Genomic DNA, 19,717 nt, shown 5'->3' on the forward strand with positions numbered 1-19,717 from the left:
CGATTTCAGTATTCTCCGAAACGTACGAAAAGATATATTTTTCGCTTTCGTGTTATTTTTTCCAGTCGATTCTGTTGAAATAAATAACTTATGTTCCAAAAATATTTGTTCGTGTTATTATTAAATAATAGATTTATATACATGTGACTAGCTAACATCACGACCGGTCGTTATTCTGCTTAACAATAAATACAAATGTACAAAGCTTGGGTATATTTTAAACGTTAACAATTCGTGTATATCCCGATTAACGTAGGCCTAACTGCCATCCTACGTACGTGACGTAGCTACGAACTATCGTCGATACAAAAAGTGCAACCGTCCGTTACTGTAGTGGCCAAGTATTTATGTCCGTCTTCGGTCTCTTCTACGGCTCTGCAGATCGTCGGTTCTTTTCTCACCATTTTCCCCTTCTGCTGTCTCGGCTCTAGAAAAAAACCCACATTTATTTCCAATCTGTAACTTAAACAATATAAAAAAAGCTCACTAACCTAAGATCTGTTCCACGATTTCTTCTACCACTTCTTGCTTCTCTTCGTCGTCTTCGCATTCGTGTATTATAATTTTCACCGTTTTCTTCTTAATTCTCGTCTGAACTTTTTTCGGATTCTTCTTTTCTTCCGACACCTCCTGTTCTATATCGTCGCAATTCGTTTGAACTCCCACAGAAGAGAGTTCCGACAGACGTCCTTGCACCGAAGATGCCACTAAACCGTCTCCGTCGCACGTCACCAAGGTTAAAGTTCTCGAAGGCTTCTCTTTATTTTGACGAATGCTGGGGCACGTCAGGGTCTTCAGGATGTCTCGTCGAAGCGATTGTTTTTCCACTTCTGTTTTATGTCTACCTAAACTGCTCAGGACTCCGCAGATGTCGTTCGTCATTCTAGATGCTTTCTCTTCTAGAGTCTCCGTTTTGTGACTACGTTTCGTCTTTCTGGGATAAATGGGAATAGCGCTTATTCCGTTGATTGTTAAATTTTCGAAAGTTTCTTGGATCCCGTTTCTCGTTTTTGTTACCAATCCATTTCCCTTACTTTCTTTGTCTTCATTTTTCTGTTCCTCGTCGAGGGAATCGTTTCTGTCGTTCCCCCTGCAGTTGCTATCCATTTCTTTTCCGTTTTCCTTTGCATCTACGTACACTTCCGACTTATTTACTTCGGTCCGAACGTCGGAATTTGTCGAATTCGCGCTAATTATTGACTTCCGACAATTCATTACGGTCGAATCTTCGTTATAGGAATTAAAGTGGTCGCCATTAGCCATTCCTTCTTTCTTTAGTTTATCGTTACGGACGGACTCGACTTCTTTGATTAATTTCCGAATGGCAACAGCCTTCTCTTTTTCTGTCCATTCTTCTAGTTTTGTATCTTCTCTCTTAAAACTACGAGAAGTCGAGTTATCGTTATTAGAACCGCTCTGGTTGGCCGATTTGATTTGCAAAAAGCTATCGTCGTCCCGCTCGTTGATGACGACGTAGAAGTTGTCCCCTTCGAAATCGGACAACTGAACGGAGAACGATTCGCCGCTCGATTGTTTGCAGGAAGCTGAAAAGTGCATAGAAAAAGTAAATACAATTTTCAATAGTGTAAAGAAGGATGTAAAGAAAACTACCGACTTCCATTTTCGTTGTCGACTCCGTTTCGCACCACAGATTCACTTTCGTCACTTCCCGTCTTCGATCGGGGAGAAGAAAGCGAAGAATGACGACGAGAAACCGAAGATCCTAATTTAAATAAAATGTCGAATAATCGTTAATGTTACGTAGAAAATGATAATTAGTTTTAAAAGAAGACTCTCGTAACACAACTTAAAACGAGTAATAAATTAGTTTTCGTTTTAATAACGTAAATTACAAAGTGTATTGTATTTTATGTGCCTTAACTCAAGAATAGATACTCTTTAGAGTAGGTGAAACGATTAAGATTTAAGAAAGTTTTCTTAGTTTTTTGGTCACGCTTGAAATAAAATCGCGTAAACATTTTACTGGATAAAAATCACCCGGATCAAATTGTAAGAACAGTCGTCCTTTATTATCAGATAAACGGCAATTTATATTCCGAGATTATTTTAAACTCATTAAAAATATTACTTTGATATTTATTCGCACTTTATCGGATGGAAGAAGAAAATTGCCCTTTGAAAGCGTGGGGTAAAAAATCGAAATGACACACGAATGCGTTGTTGGAGAAGGAAGTTTTGTCCACTTACGTTGTTCGTCAGCCCGGTCGAGCGAAGGAAGTGGACATTTCACTCGATGAAAGCATTCTTCGGGTTTTGCGCAACGAACTCGACGAAGTTTAACGGCAAAGGGAGAAGTTTCTTCGTCGTTACCTTTATTTTCTTCACGTGATGGAACCGGCGCTTTGTCGACGTTCTCTGCAAAAATTCCTCAAATGATTACACTAGAAAATAAAATCTAAAACCGTTAAAACCAAGTGCCGACGTCACTCGTGACTCTTAAACGTATTAATTTTGTTAAAGTTTAAAAACACGTCTACGGAATGTTTTCTAACAATTAGAAAAAGTCCGCAGATAACCAGATAATGTATACAAAGATACTCGTAACAATTTAAATTTCCAAAAATTTATCCACAAACCTTTAAAAAAATCAGATAAAGTTTTAATAGAAATATCTGTTGTAGACAGGAAAAAATTAAATCAAAATGTTTTCCCCCCTTCAAAAAGTAGGTCAAGTTCCAACAACTCAATTTTTATAATGGATGGAGGAAATTTACCTCCGAACAAGCAACATTTGGGTGGGGTGGGGGAATTTGTTTATCCTTTAAAATAGTTATTTAATTGTATTAAAGTTATATTTTATTTACAAATTTATCACCTCTACCATAAGAATTTCGTTTAAAGAGGATGATAGGAAAGTTTGCAGATAACAAAATTATGCACGTTTTCCAGTAATAAATATAAGTTAAGATAAAAAGCTATTTGTTCGAGAATTATGTAAAGAATTCAGAAATACAGTAGAATCGACGACAATAAAACACCGTATAAATTCTTGAAATATTTTATTTTGATAAAAATAAATGCTTTTATGGAACGATATCCTGTTTTAAAGTCTTCGACAATTATTATAAAGAAAATTAATATACATTTTTCACATGTACACAAACACACTTTTTGTGTAAAATATAACTCATTTTTACACTAAATATTCTATTCCTCGACTAACGTCCCATTGAAAACAATGGAGTAAGAAATTATTTGTCTTCTTCGGAACAAAACGTGTTAATTTTTGTGAATTCCTAGAGATTTTGTAGCGGAATTCGTAACGAATTATTATCGATCAAAGACGGGCGCCAGACTGCACGAAACGGATTAAAGGATGCCAACAACGACGAAATAATTGAAAAGGCCGGCAAAATGTCGCAGTGTTTACGATAACTTTAATTTATCTTTAGTCGAATGACGGCAAGGAAGACTTACCGCACACTTGTAAGACATTCTTTGTTCCCTCTGGCTCCTCTTCCTCTTTCTCGTCTTCTTCTTTTACGGCTGAAATATCGAAAATCAAAGTTTGATCGTTAGACATTTTTTTCTTAATATAACGATTGAAATTATATATTTTATTTATCTTGAAATTATTTAAAGTGCAAGAATTCTTTCTCCTGGAAGGCAAAATGAACTTTTAAATGGAATTTAGTTACAATTCTACCAACTTTTAATCGATAAAATTTCGTTCTTTAGGTATTTAATACCTCGGAAAGGAGCTACTAAACTGAACTAAAGAATGCATTTTCTTCCGAGTAACTGGACACTATCGAGTTATCTCTTTTTTACCCCTCGAAAGATTAATGCTTTTTCGAAGTAATTGATGAGAAAGATAGACGAAGGATCAAAAAATACCCGAAACTGTCCGAGAGAAGATCGATGATCGACTTCATTCTGCGAGTCCGACCTTCGTTTATATTTACGGGAGAATCAGAGATAAAATATAAAGATATTCCTTTTAATTAGGGTCATATTTTTCGGAATTTTTGATGGATAAAACCTAAAAGACGAAATTATTTACTTTAAAATAAAAGGAAATCTGTTCGTAATTGGAAACTAAATGCCTGAGACCGATAAAAATATTTGTCTTCCGATAACGAAAGGTAAAGTTTGTACTTAGCAACTCAAACGTTCGAGCGTCAATAACCTTGTTTTATTTAAACACGAATACAACGAAGTAGGGACGACCGGAAAATCCGGAAGTTGAAAAAAATTTGCCTACAATACAAGCTTGAAAATGATAAAAGAATTGTTATCTTTTAGAAGAGAGTAAAATGGAGAAATTATTGCTCGATTCGTTCTAATTACCTTTCGTAACGTAACAAAGGACGACCATACGGGTGAAAAACATATAGAAATCGGCGACACATTTTTGTATTCGGTCGTACTCGATAAAAGAAATGAAGAAAATTTCTGAAAAACTCGAACTTTTAGCGGATTTGAAAACTTTTCGGTCTATCGTCAGCGATAACCTCGTTCGTTTTCTCACTCGGGTAGACACGCATTAAAATAAATTTAATCTCTTTTAAGATGCTTCTCTTTGTCATATCTTTAATGCTACCGTATCTATTAATAATATGAAGACACGTCTCTAACTATACAAGACGATATTATCCCCGGGTTTCAATGTAATTAAATCGTGCCCTAATTACACTCCGTCTAAGATTCCGTTTTGAGAAATATCGAATCGGCCGGTGGGAATGACAGGAATTCCAGGGAGACAACTGTAACTAAATCGAGGAATGTGTGACGTTACGGGGAGATAACTGCAAAAGTTATCGAGGAGATTGTTTCTCCAACAAGAACGACCCCGAAAACACCTTAGAGAATTACCAAGCGGATCCGAATTACGGAATTAAAGGGCGATTCGCCCGAATTATCTATCGAACGAAACTATATTCGTAGAGAATTTAATTGATAACATATAAATCTTTTTGAGGTTATAAACCAGAAATAAATCAAATGTGCGTAAGATTTAAATATTATTAATAATTAATTTTGAAAAATAGAACTAGCGTAACGAGACGGAATAAGTGTGATAAACGAGGTAATAAATCTGTAACGCTAAACGAGGGTGTTTTGACGTTATTATTCTCCGATATACTACGCTTTAAGGTTAACCTGGACGTTGCCAATCCATGTATTTCTGTCTTCTTTTTTCGGCTTCTTTAATCCAAGAGACGTCTCCGTTTCCTCCCAACGAGTTGGATGACCAAATGGAATTGTTTTTGGAAGTTTCGTGAACGTGATCGTCGATCGGAGCCGCTTTTTTCTGGCACCGAGAATTAGCATTTGTATCTGTAATTAGAACGAAAGTGCTTTTAAGTAGAGAAAAGACACCGTTAATGGTCTGGCTCGGAGAAACTCACCTAATTTTTCCCGGTGAGAAAACATTTTAGAAGAAAGTTTTGAAGAATCTTGCTTGGTTAAACAGTTTCTTATAACAGGTAAATCGTCTTCTTTCAGGACGATTTCTTCTTTTTCTTCGGCCTTCTTTTCATTCGAAGGTTCACTGTTCAGCTGATTACCCAATTTTTTCCATACCACTCTTAATTCGTTTTGGAAACTTTTCCCTCGACTGCCTTTTTCTGTTATTAACAAATTATAAACAATATATAATTACACTATTTCGGTCGAAAATTTCGCAATAATTTTATTATTAACGGGGGGAAAAACATTATTTACTTCGGCCAACAATACAAATCGGTTACGGTGGTAAATTAAACAAGTATTTACAGACTCCATCAATCACGTTTCGAACGAAAAAAAAATCGATAAAAGAACGACAGAAAAGAGATTCATTTTTAATAATAATTAAATTTCGTGGAAGATTTTATAAAGTATTTACACATTTCCTGTTTACGAAAAGAAAAACGGTGGCACAATTAAAATTCTTTGGTTTTATTGACTGATAGCGAAGGTTGCGAAAGACTTTATAACGTTAAAAAAGCCAATATTTCTAAGATAAAAACTCTTCTCAAATACGAGAAAGATACACAAAATCCTTTTATATTTCCAGTGTTGGAGATAACACACGTTTTAGTATTCCCCGCTTATCGTTTAATCGGAAAATTGTTTAAATTCCGAAAATCGGATAATGTAACAAATTATAAATACAAGTCAACCCCCCTATAACACTGTTGATAATTCTGTTTTATATGAATTCCACGTTGTACGAGTCGCTTAGATTTTACAAATACGTGAGCCGTTCACATCCCGGCACACGTATTTGTAAAACCTAAGTGACTCGTACAACATGGAATTCATATAAAACGGAATTATCAAGTGTTATAGGGGAGGGGGGTCGACTGTATAGAAAACCATCTTCGAATGACCAAAGATGCTACTTACTGGCAGTGGGCAAGTTATCCCAATCGATGTTTTTACTCGTTACTTTTTTGCTTAGTTCGATCCATTCCGGTTGACGATCGTCTTTATCGATTCCATTTAAACTCTTGGAGCGATGTACGCCGTTTTCCAACGTCTCTGTTGTTTTCCATCCTTTAACCACCTCTTTGACTAAATTAATAGAACGAAAGAATATAATTTAGGATTTTCCGGTTATCGCGGGTGAGAGCGAATGTGGACAAAAAAGAAATGAAAAAAAAATCCCACGCCGGGTGTAGTTTTTACCTTCCGGATGGGAGTCGTGGCTCATCGATGCGTGAGTAATTTGGGGGATGTCCTGCCATATTTTGCTATTCCTGGTCGGGTCGCTTCTGCGAAATTTCGAGTCCCGCTTCCTTTCTCCGTTAGTTCTCGAGTTAGCCGTCAGATGGCGCCTGTCCCACGTTTGGATTTGCACGCGTTCGCATAGCGAAGCGGGACGAGTTCTGACCGGACGGAATGTATTCCCACCTGTAACGAAAATATCGGAATTTAATGGATTTAATAGACATCTAATTAGATCGATTTTTTAAATATGCAAACGAAGACGGAATTTATTAGGCACAAGGCGAAAAATAACGATTAAGCCATTGCGCTCCGACGGATATTCCGCAATTTACAAATGGCCGCCATCGAGCGACGGACTGAATCCATTTCTATTTGCCGACTTTCGCGTTAATTTAGATATTTAAACAGGAAATCGATACAAACTTTTTTGTTGCGTCTGCGGAAGTTGCCAGTCGTTAGCGGAAGGCGTGCCACTTCCGGCGCTTCCGTCTACCGTCGTCGGGGGCGGTTTCGGTAGAGGACCGAAAAACAGCACGCTGCAGCCTCTTCTGTTTGGACTTTCGGGATCGTCGACGTGTCTCAACTTGACCTGTCCAACCCACGGGGCGTCTTCCTTTTCCTCGGCTGCCATCGAATTTCATTAGAATCGATTGTTTTAAGGAATTTTTTAAGGATCATTTAAGGATTTACCGTCAGATCGTTACACTCACATTTCGTGGCTTTATCCAGGGACGGGAGCGATTTCCAACGGCGACTGGACACGTCTTCGATTAGAAAATCCTCCTCGTCGTCGGAACTCGACCCAATACCGTTTTCCATTACGTTTAGGGAATGTTCTAAGAAATGAAATGTGCGGATGTAAACCGCCGAACTTATGATTTATGTGTGTACTTACCACAGCAATAAACGTCTTACTTTCTATATTTACGTTTTCTGGTGTTTTCAAAATGGCACCTTTTATCACGGGACCGGAATAGAAATCATCGTTCTCGGGACTACGGCTACGATTAAGAATAGGAATTTCTCTCTCTCTTCCACTGCAGATTTCTATTATGGTTCCTTTCGGTCCTTGCTTAATTATAGCGGCTGCTGTAAGCAATTTTAATTCGTTAATTCGTTTAATCGCAGTTAAATCTTTTTTTTTTTTATATATAAAAGTATAAAAATCGACTTACTTTCGTCCACGTCTCCGTTTCTTCGGCAATCTTCGTCGTTTTTCTAATAAAAACATAGAGTTAAAAACGACCGATTGCGGCGGAACATCTACAACGAAATTCGACTTACCTCATCGCATTTATTCTCTTCGTTTTTCAACTTTTTCCCAATTTTCGATCGTGTTTCGTCTGAACGAACAAAAGTCATTTTAACGTTTAAACTCGTTCACGAGTCGGAAAAAAAGTCGCGCTTTTTTATTCACCGAAGTCGACTTACCATCTTCTACCTGAGAAGAAGCTATTAAATTCGCCTTCAGACACACTCTGGAGGGTCTTCTTCTTTTACCTAATTTTCCTCGATGAGCCAATTCGCTTTTTTCTTTCTGGGCTGTGTGATCCAGCAACGGATTTGCCTAACGAGGAACAATCGACCATTCGCGTCAACAAAAATAATATAAAAATTTTTAAAAAAAATTGGATACGCGCTCGTAAATTCCTTCTTATACTTAATGTCGACTACGTAGATTTTAGCATCTTCTATACTTTAAGAGTAGACGTATCTCTCTAAAGGTATATAAATAAATCTAATAGTCATTCGCATTACGAAATTACTCCTCTACGTATCAACCCTTTAATAAGATAGCATAAAATGACAACCTCTCTCATTGGATAAGATAAAGGTTTACACCCAATAAAAAAAAAGCAAACATTTTCGAAAATAAATGTCCAGATCATTCTTTAAAATTCTTGTAAAATCATTCGATTTAACAGAAAAATACAAGAATTTATTTTTAAATTCGAATTCAAATTTAAACTAAAAATAATAAATAAAAATAAGTAACGAAGAATGCGAATTTTAACGCGAAACAAACATTTTAAGGGATCGTTTTATCGAGGATTTTTACGTTTAAAGAATTATTAAGGTATCTTTTAATGTTGTAGAATAGGAGAAAAATCGTTGAACTATAATAGAAAAATAAAATATTTGCCGGAAGGCAATCTTATTCGGGTCGCGATTAAATTAAAATAACGTACAGAATAATGCAACAGAATTAATATGAAATATAATTAAATTATTATTTTGAAATTAATTGCAGATATATATTTAGAACGTTTTTATATACGCATATAATAATGTTCGCATCTCTGGATATTCTTTAAACACGCAAGGAACGAGTGAAGTATTTATGTTAAGCGAAGGATTCATAGAAAATAAAACTACCGAATGAATACGTTAACGTCGCTTTATTTTTTATTTCTATTTTTTTTTTATCTAACCGAGTTTTGTACTCGTTCCAGTGACAAAACGTAGACCTTGGAAGGTCTCTCGTTAAGAGTACTTAGTCGAAGCACTCAACTACCTGGAAAACGTATAAGAATGAAGATGTGGCAATGTTCCTAGGATTTTATGGGCAGAAAAGTTTTGTCTCGTCTTAGACGACGATTTTAATAGCTAAAAAAATTCATTTGGAATATTAAAAACGACTGTTGGACGATGTAATTTCTTTTATTTCGTCTATATCGATCGTTAAGAGGATTCGAGTAAGCTCAATTTGACGACGGAAGAACCGAGTTGTGACCAAAGGATATCCCGTCCTTGGCCCATATGAGATCTATTGTATAAAGTGACCACAATAACGTACTACGAGAAATGAAATTACGTTTGGAAACCTCCCTAAATTATACAAATTCTAAAATTACCGAAGGGTTTTGTCTGCGTGTTCTTATTCACTAAAAGTACAGTACAAAGTACGTAATAAAACGTTTATTAAGCAACGTTTTATTTTTTTTTTTTTATTATCGTTTAAAATATTAAATTATTATGTCTGAAAAAATAATGGAAAGTTTTTATTCCGTTAAAAAAAAAAATTAATAAGAATAGACGAAATCCTGTTTACGTCTTGCAGAATTTCGAACTTTTAGGATCCGGTTTAAAATTCAAACTTGACATGACACTTCAATTTAAGTCACGTGACGGACAAAAATTAATTTTAACACTGTTTATATTACTTTACAAATATTTCAAAACTTTAACGGAATGAACGAAATGTAGAAATAATTTGTCACAAAACACGAAATTCGAGTGGTAAACGTTTGTATCGATTCTTTCAGCATTAAATTTGCTTACGATAATTGAATATACAGTAGTTTATTTAAAATTGTATTTCCTCCGTTATCGATTATATTAAAATTAATAAACTACTGTACCGTCAAAGATTGGGAACAAGTTTACGCTAAACACGGCATTGATTAAAAAGAATCTCTCTCGCTCTACTAAATATACTATACTAAATCCTATATATAATTTAGGATCGTGCCCTAATAATACTAAGCTGTAATACACACTTTCGCACGGATCCATTAATAAAAATGCAAATTTTACGACTTTAAGTAAGTATTACTCCAACCCAAAATTCGCTACGACACCCAAAATGACTGGGCAAATCAAATAACACTGAAAAATGTAAATATCGTCATCGAGTTTACACATGGCTACGGTTCGGGATAGACTCTCCCGTTTAGAAAGCGCGTAACAAGCAGAAAATGGCGTGCAAAGTTAGTATAATTACACGGAGAACAGAACTTACCTGATCACACGGCAGATCCATCGTCACCGTCAGGGACCAAACCTGCAAGGAAGAGCACAGACGGATAAACGACCTGTTTGTTAGATTGTATGACGCACCGAGAGTTACGCATGATGTATCCTATTGAATCAGCAGGATGTCCCAGATACGGAGCAGAATAGATCAGACACTCTCTCCGATTACCCCGGTTAGTTTAGAGGCACTGACAGAATTACGATATTCAGATATTCCCTAGATAAACTCGAACCGTCTCCGATCTGGTATTCGGTTCCCAGTTACGTACCAGGATAAAGATCTGTCATACTACAAAACCAGTTTATCCGAATTTGAAAGATTCAGTCAACTAGAACCTAAAACATCTATATCCGTTTATCTATATATATATAAAAAAAAGAAATTACAGTCATAAAAAGAAGAGTTTAAGTCAAAAAGTAGACACGAGGCACCATAATATTCTTGTATTTAATTATTTATCCATTGCGAAAAAGTTTCAATTGAATTCTTGCCGACGACAGATGTTGTGGCAGCTGCCCTTTGACGTGTACAATACAAAATCACCAGTTCAAAACTAATCCAGATCGATAGGATTTTTTATACGCCAAGCATTACAAAATGTATAGAAAATAATGCAAAAAATTAATTTCGTAATGAGTTAAATTCCATAGTTTAATGCATGGCAGCCTATTAATTTGTAAACAATTCTTGTGGAAACTAAAATTAAATGGTTCTAAAGAGACGATTTTTAAATTGGAATAATACGAATACTTTTCTAAATCGCCGAGTAAGTTAAATATACCGATTTTCCGATTAATAAATATATATATTTCAATATTATAAAACCGTACAGAACGACGTGTTACCGATGTGAAATCGTTACGTCGAGTTAATTAATCTTTATGTAATGGTAACGGTTGCGACTTACCTTCGATGCTGGGGAGTGCAAAAGGGTGAATAGATATAAAAGTCCACTGTCTAATAACTATTAAACCACCCACGGTATGGGAGATCGGAGGTGACATGTTTAATACTCCAACACGCATAATTCAGCTCGCTGATCACGTGGCTAGCCATTCTAATAACTAAACGCCATCTGTCGAGTATTCGTTTTACCGTCTTTCCAGTAGTGTTTTAGAACAATTAAAATAATTATCTTAAAATTTGTCACGTCTCGCGCCGACGTAACAATAAATATCGAGTCGATTGTTACGAATTCGGTATACGTTTCTCCAATAAACATTCTCCCTCCATTTATGGGTCCTATAAATAACCGATACAGATTATAATTACGTATAAAACAATAGATTGCGAAATGGCATCGTGACACCTTAACCGCGGTTAAGTGGACACACGAAATTGTTACAGAGGACACTTAAAAAAATCTTCTACCCGATAGTTGATTTTAAAATATTTAAATTACAATAGAGTGTATGACTATAGGGCAAATTGAGTCGATGAACCGATTATAAAATTAAGTTTCGAGTGGGTTCGTATCTTATTTTATTTTATTTTTTTACCTTCGAAAAACCAGTAAAACCAAGTCGGGTATCGTTTTAGAAAGTTTACAACCCACCACATTTATTTATAAAAATGAAAAACTTCTATCCTCGATACACGCGGCGACATTGTCACAGCTTGATAGTCGTCACTTATGCGGAGTCATTGTTTAGAGGTATAATTTACATAATAATAAATACGCAACTTCCTATACCGAATTATACGGTTATTAATTGCTCTTGACCCTCTTCCGCGTGTGAAATTTAGTTGATATTCCCGTTTTTAATAATTCTTAGAAAAGATAAAACCGCTCTCTTCGGTTACCTTAAAAAAAGAAACGAATCTCGTCATTAATTAAAAAAGAAAAGACGGGAATTACGGAAAAAAATGTTAACGTTTTGGTTCCGTTCTGGACGATTTTGTGACCAAAAAATAAACAAATAAGCCAAAGTAGGCGGCAACCCTCCAATGTTGTTGTACAGTACGTGGGAGTCTTTTGATCCGATCTCCGTATTGATGCGATGGTGGGCCTCAACCGGTCACGTGGGAGGAGACAGGAAGCAGGAACCATATTCGGACAAAAGCTGGTATACCGACAGAATAAAAAAATACCGGTTTCATGGTTACTCGCTCACAAAACGCGTTAATGGTCGAGGGAAAGATCAATTATTTCCTAATGTTTATGAATATCCAAATTAATTTTGATTAGTTTAAAGGTGATTGCACTCTAATTCGAACACTGTGCGATAAATTACGCGAATGTAAAAAAAAAATGGCGAATTCCGTTAATTTTAATAAGCGTAGAAAACGTACTTTTATAAATTTTTTTTTTTACTAAAACGGCAAACAGGTTCACGAAATAAATATCAAAAAATGACGTCAGAGAGGCGAAGACGACGTCATTCTATAAATACCCCGTTTATTTGTTTACCCGGAGGATGGTCACCTTCGAAGAAAATAAGGCGAAAAAGTTTACCAAAAACCTTTACGGCCACTTTATTACACACGTGAAAAGTTCATTAAAAAGTATTTTGAGTCGAGCAACGTTTCGTAATAACTCGAGACATGATACCACATTTATTAGACTTTATTATATAAGATCGATGACGAGTAGCCATTGGTACAAAGTGTAATTTAATAAATTTCACGTCGTAAATAATTATTCGTGCGACTTTAAAATACGTCGTTAAGCTACGAAAAAAACAAAACAAAACGTCTTACCTACCTGCGTGTATTATGCATCACATATTTAAATATCTAACAATGAATATAGTGGTACTGTACATTTAAATAAGAGTGAAATGGCAATTTATACTTGGCATAAAAATGTATTTTTTTTTTTTCTAAAGAGGATTTTATTTATTTACTTTCAATTGTGTAAAAATTCATGTAACAATTTTCTGTCGGTTCGATTCAACTGGTAACACGCATTTGATCCAGTTTAATTGATAAAATATGGGTTTGGCTTCACTTTCTATTATGAGAATCGAGTCCGAATTTAGATTATTTTCTTTATTTATAAAAAAAAATATTTTAAACAATTAATAGCGAGGTTGCGGCCGAAGTTTTAACGCGAAAACGTCAACGTCGGACGTTCAGAATCGCCATCTTGTAAGCCTAGAAGTTTGACAATGACGTTTGGAACGTCGAGCGTGATTCTACTGACGTTTCAAACGTCATTGTCAAACTTCTAGGCCTACAGGAAGGTGGCGCTGAACGTCCGACGTTGACGTTTTCGCGTTGAAAACTTCGGCCGCAACCACGCTAATAAATAATAAACTAATAAATCGATAGTATCTTAAGTATAACTTAAATAATTACAAAAAAAAAAGATCGGTCGGAGATAATTAATGACTTCTGAAAATATTAAAAAATTATACAATTTAAATAAATAATGTTTACGTAATTTTTTATACAATAAGTATAATTAATGATTGTAATTATTTTCGTAGTTCAAATTAGTTTCACTTCATTCTACATAAATAAAGAACTATTGCATTAATTTCGATTGTTATTTAATCAATTATTTATGCTACGAAAAAAGGAGATAATATATTATTTATAACCGAACTAGTGAAGAGGGCAAATATTATAATAGGCAATATACGCGCGCGCGCGCGCGAGCGACCCTGACCTTTATTTGGGTCGAAACCTCTCATTATGTCGCCATCTAACGACTAATAAAAATATTATTTTTTCGTAATTTTAATTTTTAAAACCTTTTTTGTTTTGTGTGATTTTCGGAAAAAAATTCGTTTACATTTTAATTGACGATAGTACTAACAGATGGCGCCACGTAACTTTTTTGACTTAACCGAGGGGGAGGTGATACTTTTCAGTAGACCCCCCTATAAAACTGTAGATAATTTCGTTTTATATGAATTCCACGTTGCACGAGTCATTTAGATTTTACAAATACGTGTGCCGGGGTGTGAACGGCTCACGTATTTGTAAAATCTAAATGACTCGTACAACGTGGAATTCATATAAAACGGAATTATCTACAGTGTTATAGGGGGGTCTACTATACTGTACAAATGCTTTAATAATGGGAGTCGACGATTCGAGGGGGGAAAAAGGTTTGTTCATTTAATATTAAATACTACTCTTGGATTTTAAGTATTTATTTAAAGCGTACGTATTTAAATGACGACGGTTCTCACAGTGCGGTTCCACCCCTTTTAAAAAGAACTATCAGAGCGTAAATCGCGCACAAAAGGTGTTATAATCAGTCGTTGTTACTTGACCTATTTGAAAAAAAGGAGCCTACTCTCGGTTATTCGCTCGATTTTCCGTCATCAAATTCTTCGAGACGGTTTATAATGAGAATATATATTAAAAAAAAGGTATTTATAAAGTTTTAATAACGTTTATTTATCGTATAAAAACATTTACAAAAATATTATTGGCTAATCGGGTGGAAGAAAAAAGGGTGTTATTAAAAAATGGCACAACGAGACAATTGCAGTTGTTCGCGAATTCGGATAAATCGATAATTAAACTGTTGTTATAACTATTAATAATAATAATAATAATAATAATCAAAAGTTAAAATGTTATGAACACTTTTCGATCGTTCGTTACTCGATTCTTCCTTTTTTTTTTATAGCTAATATATAGAAAACGAAACCCAAAAGTCTTAGGAAACAGCCGATATTATGGCACAGATATTCCAAATTCAAAAATTACAGCTTTTTACAAAATAGCACCTGTTTGACGGGCACTGTTGTGGCCCTCTACCTGTTACCCCAATCTCTGACTTCTATTGTGTGAGTATGTCCGTTTCTGCTAGAAGATCCACCGTGTTTCGTCATGTTTTTGATCTCTAGAGGGCTGGACAGAGGGGAGAAGTTTGGTGGGTTGATAACGGGACCGTAGGATTTTGTCCTTCCAGCGGCACTCCTACGCGAAGACAAGGTACTCGTTCTGCTATCCGGTGGGTGACGGAGAAGCGAAGGAGAGGAGGGAGCCAGAGTAGGCGATTCGGGTGGAGACGGCGACGTGGAATTGCTGTATCTTATTAACCTCGGTATGGGGCTGGAAGAACGAAATCTGTGTTCGTACACTCTGGGGGACGAGCCGCTCTTTCTGCTCCAAGAATGGCTCGATTCGTGATCGCAATTATCCAACAATCTTCTCATAAAATCGTGTCTCTTGCTTTCCGAATGACCGTTGTAGACTCGACCGTTGGTTTCGTTGTAACTGTCACCCATACTTCGCTCGTGGTCAGAGTAACTGTAATTTCTGAAATCCCTCTTGTCCATGCGTCGATTTGACGTATCTCTCTCTATCGTGTGATAAATAGGAGTGCTTCTCAACTCGTTTCTCTTATCCAAGAATCTCTGATAATTGGGGCCGTGGCTTAGATCGTGTATGGACTGACTATAATTGTGAGGAGAGCGCTTCAGACTGTGGGTGGAATGAAAACGATCGCTGGCGGTTTTGCTCAGATCTTGAGTGGACTGGCTACGAAAACTGGAAACGTCACTTCGAAAAGACTGGTTGTGGTAAGACGTGTCGGTTTCGTCACCAAAATAAAAAGTCTTAGGTGTGCGCGAGTTGGTTAAAATCGATCTGGGGTTCTTTTTCGAAGAGTGGCGTGGCAACGTTTGGGTTTCGCGATCCTCGTGTGTTATCTTGTTGTTCGACAGACGTTCCGACCTATGATGAGATTCCCTGTTTGTGTAATTACGTGGCAAGGTAGCGGGATCGTCACCCAACAGATAGCTTCTTTTGGGGGTGACGTCGTATCTTCTGACCGGATCTCTTTGCGAGTGAGATCGTTGCACCGTGGTGTGTTGTTTCTGATCGTGGCGAAAGGAATCATGTTTTCGTACTTTTTGCTCTTCCGTTCGGGCCGACAGATTATCCGTTAGGGACGGCGTCGATTTCCAGGTGGACTTTTTGAGATGTGTCCATCTGTTATTCGCGTTTTCTCCCATGTAGTAGGTTTTAACCGGCGATTTTTCGCCATTTGGAGATTTCGACGTGTTTCTAAAATAGACCGTCGGAGGTGTTGCCGGACGTCTCGGAGTAGATTGTCTCGATTCGTTGTACTCGTGAGTTCTACTCTCCCTCATCCTGCTTTGTTCCGATTCTTTCGGTCGCTTGGTACTGGACATTTGAATTTTTATCACGTTTCCCCCCGCTTTTGTTTTCGACGTTTCTACCACGTCGCTTTCGTCCGAGCCGAAATGATTTTCCAGCCATCTGTTAGTTTCGCAATTTCGAATTTCTTCTTCTTCTTCCACGTCCAAATTTTTCTTGGTCAGCGGATCGTGCCTTTCCATCAATTCTCGGATTGCCGTTTCGCGACGCATTTTCTCCGAAAGGCTATCGAGTTCGTCGTCCGCGTAATATTCGATTTTTCTAGTAGTCTCGGCAGACATTTCCGGTAGAGGAAGCCCGTCCACTTCGTCTTCCGGAACTTCGTCGTCGCAAGTCTCCTCGTGATGGTGGGTTCTGGTGGTTTCCGTCGTCAGTTCGCCATCTTTCAGTTGGGATACTTCCTTGATCTCGTCTTTATCGGTGACCTTGTTTGAGCGACTCGAATAATGAGTGAGTTTTCCGGGAAATTGCTTAGGATCTCCTCCGATGTATGGAATATCTTCGGGAAGAGTGAGAGCCATGTGGTGCATCTCCTGCGGAAAGAGAGAATTTTAAGTACCGATTCACTTAACCTAGTTAAATATTAAGAAATTATTAATTATACGTACGGAACCAGTTAATTCGTGGATTCTCTCGTCGTGCAATTGCATATTTTCTTCTTTAGTTTCCTTCATTACTTGACGAGTTTCGGTTTTCTCGCTTACCACCTGAACCGCACCGGGTACGGGAACGTAACCGGGTTCGGGATGATCTTCCGGAACGGTTTTGTGCTGAAAAATGTTTCCAATAAATCAATTTGTAGACATTAGAACTAATTTTGACCTATAGATTCACGTACTTCGGTATCTTCGGTTTCTTCCGTTCTGTTATCTTCCTTAGTTCTGGTAGAGATCTGAGGGCCGCTATCCGCGATAACTTTGCCATCTTCGAGAACTATCTGTCGCTGAACCCGAGTTTCTACCTGAAATGTCAAAATACATAATCTGGTTTTCAGATAGGCCTATCACGAAAAGTTATAAAAAGCCAAAAAATGTCGTTCCATTAATTCCGTACCTGTTTAGTTTTATGATTCACCACCTTCTTTTTTGTGGTCCATTCCTCTGCATGAAAACGATTACGTAGAATTTAGTCAAATATATAAGTATTTAACCTAACAGTACGATGAAAATTCTTACCGTGTTTGACGTTGGCTTTGAGATTCGGCTCCTTAGAAACGAGAATAAATATTAAATATATTGGTTTTAACGATTAACAAATAAACGAGTTAATAATAAATTGCATTTGTAACTATTCTAGCAGCGATTATCGAAGAGGCTGTTCTCACGACCCATTCGTTTTACCTTTGGCGTAAACAGGCGATTGACCCCCGAAGCCGAGGAACTTTTCTGCACCTGTTCCGAGTTCACTCGAACGTTTGACCTGCGGACAGGCCGACGAGCTCACTTTCGTGACTGGCGCAATATTCATTTTTCAGCAGGGCTATTTTTTTTACTTTGCTTTTACCGCATTCAAAATTTCCCTTTTTTTTTCTTTTTTCTAACGCGCGCCATTTTCGTTAATATCTACAAGTCGACCCCCCTATAACACTGTTCATTATTTCGTTTTATATGAATTCCATGTTGTACGAGTCACTTAGATTTTACAAATACGTGTTCCGGACTGTGGACGGCTCAGGTATTTGTAAAATCTAAGTGACTCGTACAACATGGAATTCATATAAAACGCAATAATCAACAGTGTTATAGGGGGGTCGACTGGTACTTTCTTTTACTAAACAGACGAAAAACAATTCTGTATTTTCATATTTCGAACGTATGCTTATAAAAGTCGGGAACCGTTTGGCATCAAATTTCATTGGCAAAATTAATAAGCAATATTTTTGATTTCCTACGTATTAAATATATTAAATTCCCGAAGAATTTATTTTTAAAACACAGGAAAAATTCTACACCAAAATATTATTTTACCCCAATGTTAAAATTTATTTATTTATATTATTAAATTGGAAAATCAAAGTAAACGAGAACGAGTTTGGTTTAAAGCAGCAAACTTTTCCATTGAACAACACAATAGTATTTCATAAACAATACGTTTTATCTTTGTTTATTAAATAACACACGAAAAGAAAGTGAGAATGGAGATAAACAATGTGACACGTAATAACCAAGATAAAGAGATCGGTGTCAAAATGTCTACCGAATGCAATTATTTAAGTGTGGAATCCGAATTTCTAAGATGTATTTTTAGAAGTTGCGTACGAAATTTTCGTTTAAGTAACCCGCGGCCATCGATCTTTCATTTCTTTTTTTTCGTCACACGGCTACTCGTGACTCATCTTCGAAGTCGAAACCACTCCTATGCCATTCGCTTACCAATCCACTTATTAAGAAATAACGACATTACGAAATAAACCGAGCGTTAACTTTACGAATAATTTCGTGACTGTAAATCATTAAATTTATAATTAAAAGAAGTAATTGTATAACGAGGGAGGGAGACTTTTCGGTTAATGAGCTCGGAATGGCCCACACAACTGGAAATTTCTTACATAACTCGAAAACTCTTAAAAGACTCTCGTATAATCGAGTGTAACCACCGACGAAACTGGCCGTCCGTCTAGTGTGATATCACACAATTTCGTGTCGACACGTCGCCTACGGGAATTACCGAGCTGTGGGCTTACGACATTTATACGTAGGTGAAGCTATTCGTTTTACATATGTGACTTTAATTGTCTAATGGATTTTATCGGGAGAACGTTAAAGTTTTCTCGTGACGTTAGAAGAATCGTTACGTCGAGAGGATTAAAACAGAGAGAAAGTAAAATAGAAAATTTTTTAATCCGACTTTCTGTACTTAGTTTTAGCGAACAGGTGAATCGAGGAATATGTAGGCGAAGGATATTGTTAGTGGCATTTCGAAGCTGTCGAGTGACCCAGTTTCCTATCCACCTGTTCGGTATACGGTTACGACTGTTTCTATTACTTGTAAAGCGAGTTTGACATCGGACCAGGCACAAATATAATGCTGAAATTAAACAAGGTTGATAAGAAAAACTCACTTAATGCTTTTTATCTGCAATAAATTAAAGAATTTTGTACTGTCGCAATTTTCCAAAACGCTTGTCACTCGGTGTTTCTTGCATTTTAAGTATTGTAATCCCTAACGAAGGATGCTAAATTTTGTATTTTTAAG

At 36.6% G+C, this 19,717-nt stretch overlaps 2 protein-coding genes across 3 annotated transcripts; both read right to left on the minus strand.

The window, feature by feature from the left end:
• Nucleotides 1–255: 255 nt before the first annotated feature.
• Nucleotides 256–11,476, minus strand: LOC111630610. Of its 2 annotated transcripts, none has more exons than XM_023374742.1 (17): nt 11,343–11,476; nt 10,421–10,462; nt 8,110–8,245; nt 7,963–8,021; nt 7,854–7,896; nt 7,594–7,764; nt 7,389–7,514; nt 7,102–7,302; nt 6,637–6,861; nt 6,355–6,522; nt 5,373–5,591; nt 5,125–5,301; nt 3,439–3,507; nt 2,209–2,376; nt 1,616–1,723; nt 492–1,544; nt 256–427 (listed from the first exon to the last, which is right to left on the minus strand). In XM_023374742.1, the coding sequence occupies exons 2-17, from the start codon at nt 10,439–10,441 to the stop codon at nt 288–290; spliced, it is 3,084 nt and encodes a 1,027-aa protein (XP_023230510.1). In that variant the 5' UTR covers nt 10,442–10,462; nt 11,343–11,476; the 3' UTR covers nt 256–287. The 2 variants fall into 2 exon arrangements, with proteins under 2 accessions (XP_023230510.1, XP_023230509.1); XM_023374741.1 differs by having other exon boundaries at nt 7,594–7,767.
• A 3,525-nt stretch (nt 11,477–15,001) lies between these two features.
• On the minus strand, nt 15,002–17,989 carry LOC111630605. The gene is made up of 6 exons (XM_023374725.1): nt 17,863–17,989; nt 17,698–17,748; nt 17,576–17,622; nt 17,361–17,483; nt 17,131–17,292; nt 15,002–17,055 (listed from the first exon to the last, which is right to left on the minus strand). The coding sequence occupies exons 1-6, from the start codon at nt 17,987–17,989 to the stop codon at nt 15,151–15,153; spliced, it is 2,415 nt and encodes an 804-aa protein (XP_023230493.1). The 3' UTR covers nt 15,002–15,150.
• Between the last annotated feature and the right edge of the window lie 1,728 nt (nt 17,990–19,717).

Source organism: Centruroides sculpturatus, unplaced genomic scaffold, assembly GCF_000671375.1.
Source record: "Centruroides sculpturatus isolate CEXI.00-Female unplaced genomic scaffold, Cexi_2.0 scaffold683, whole genome shotgun sequence".
Lineage (NCBI taxonomy): Eukaryota > Metazoa > Arthropoda > Arachnida > Scorpiones > Buthidae > Centruroides > Centruroides sculpturatus.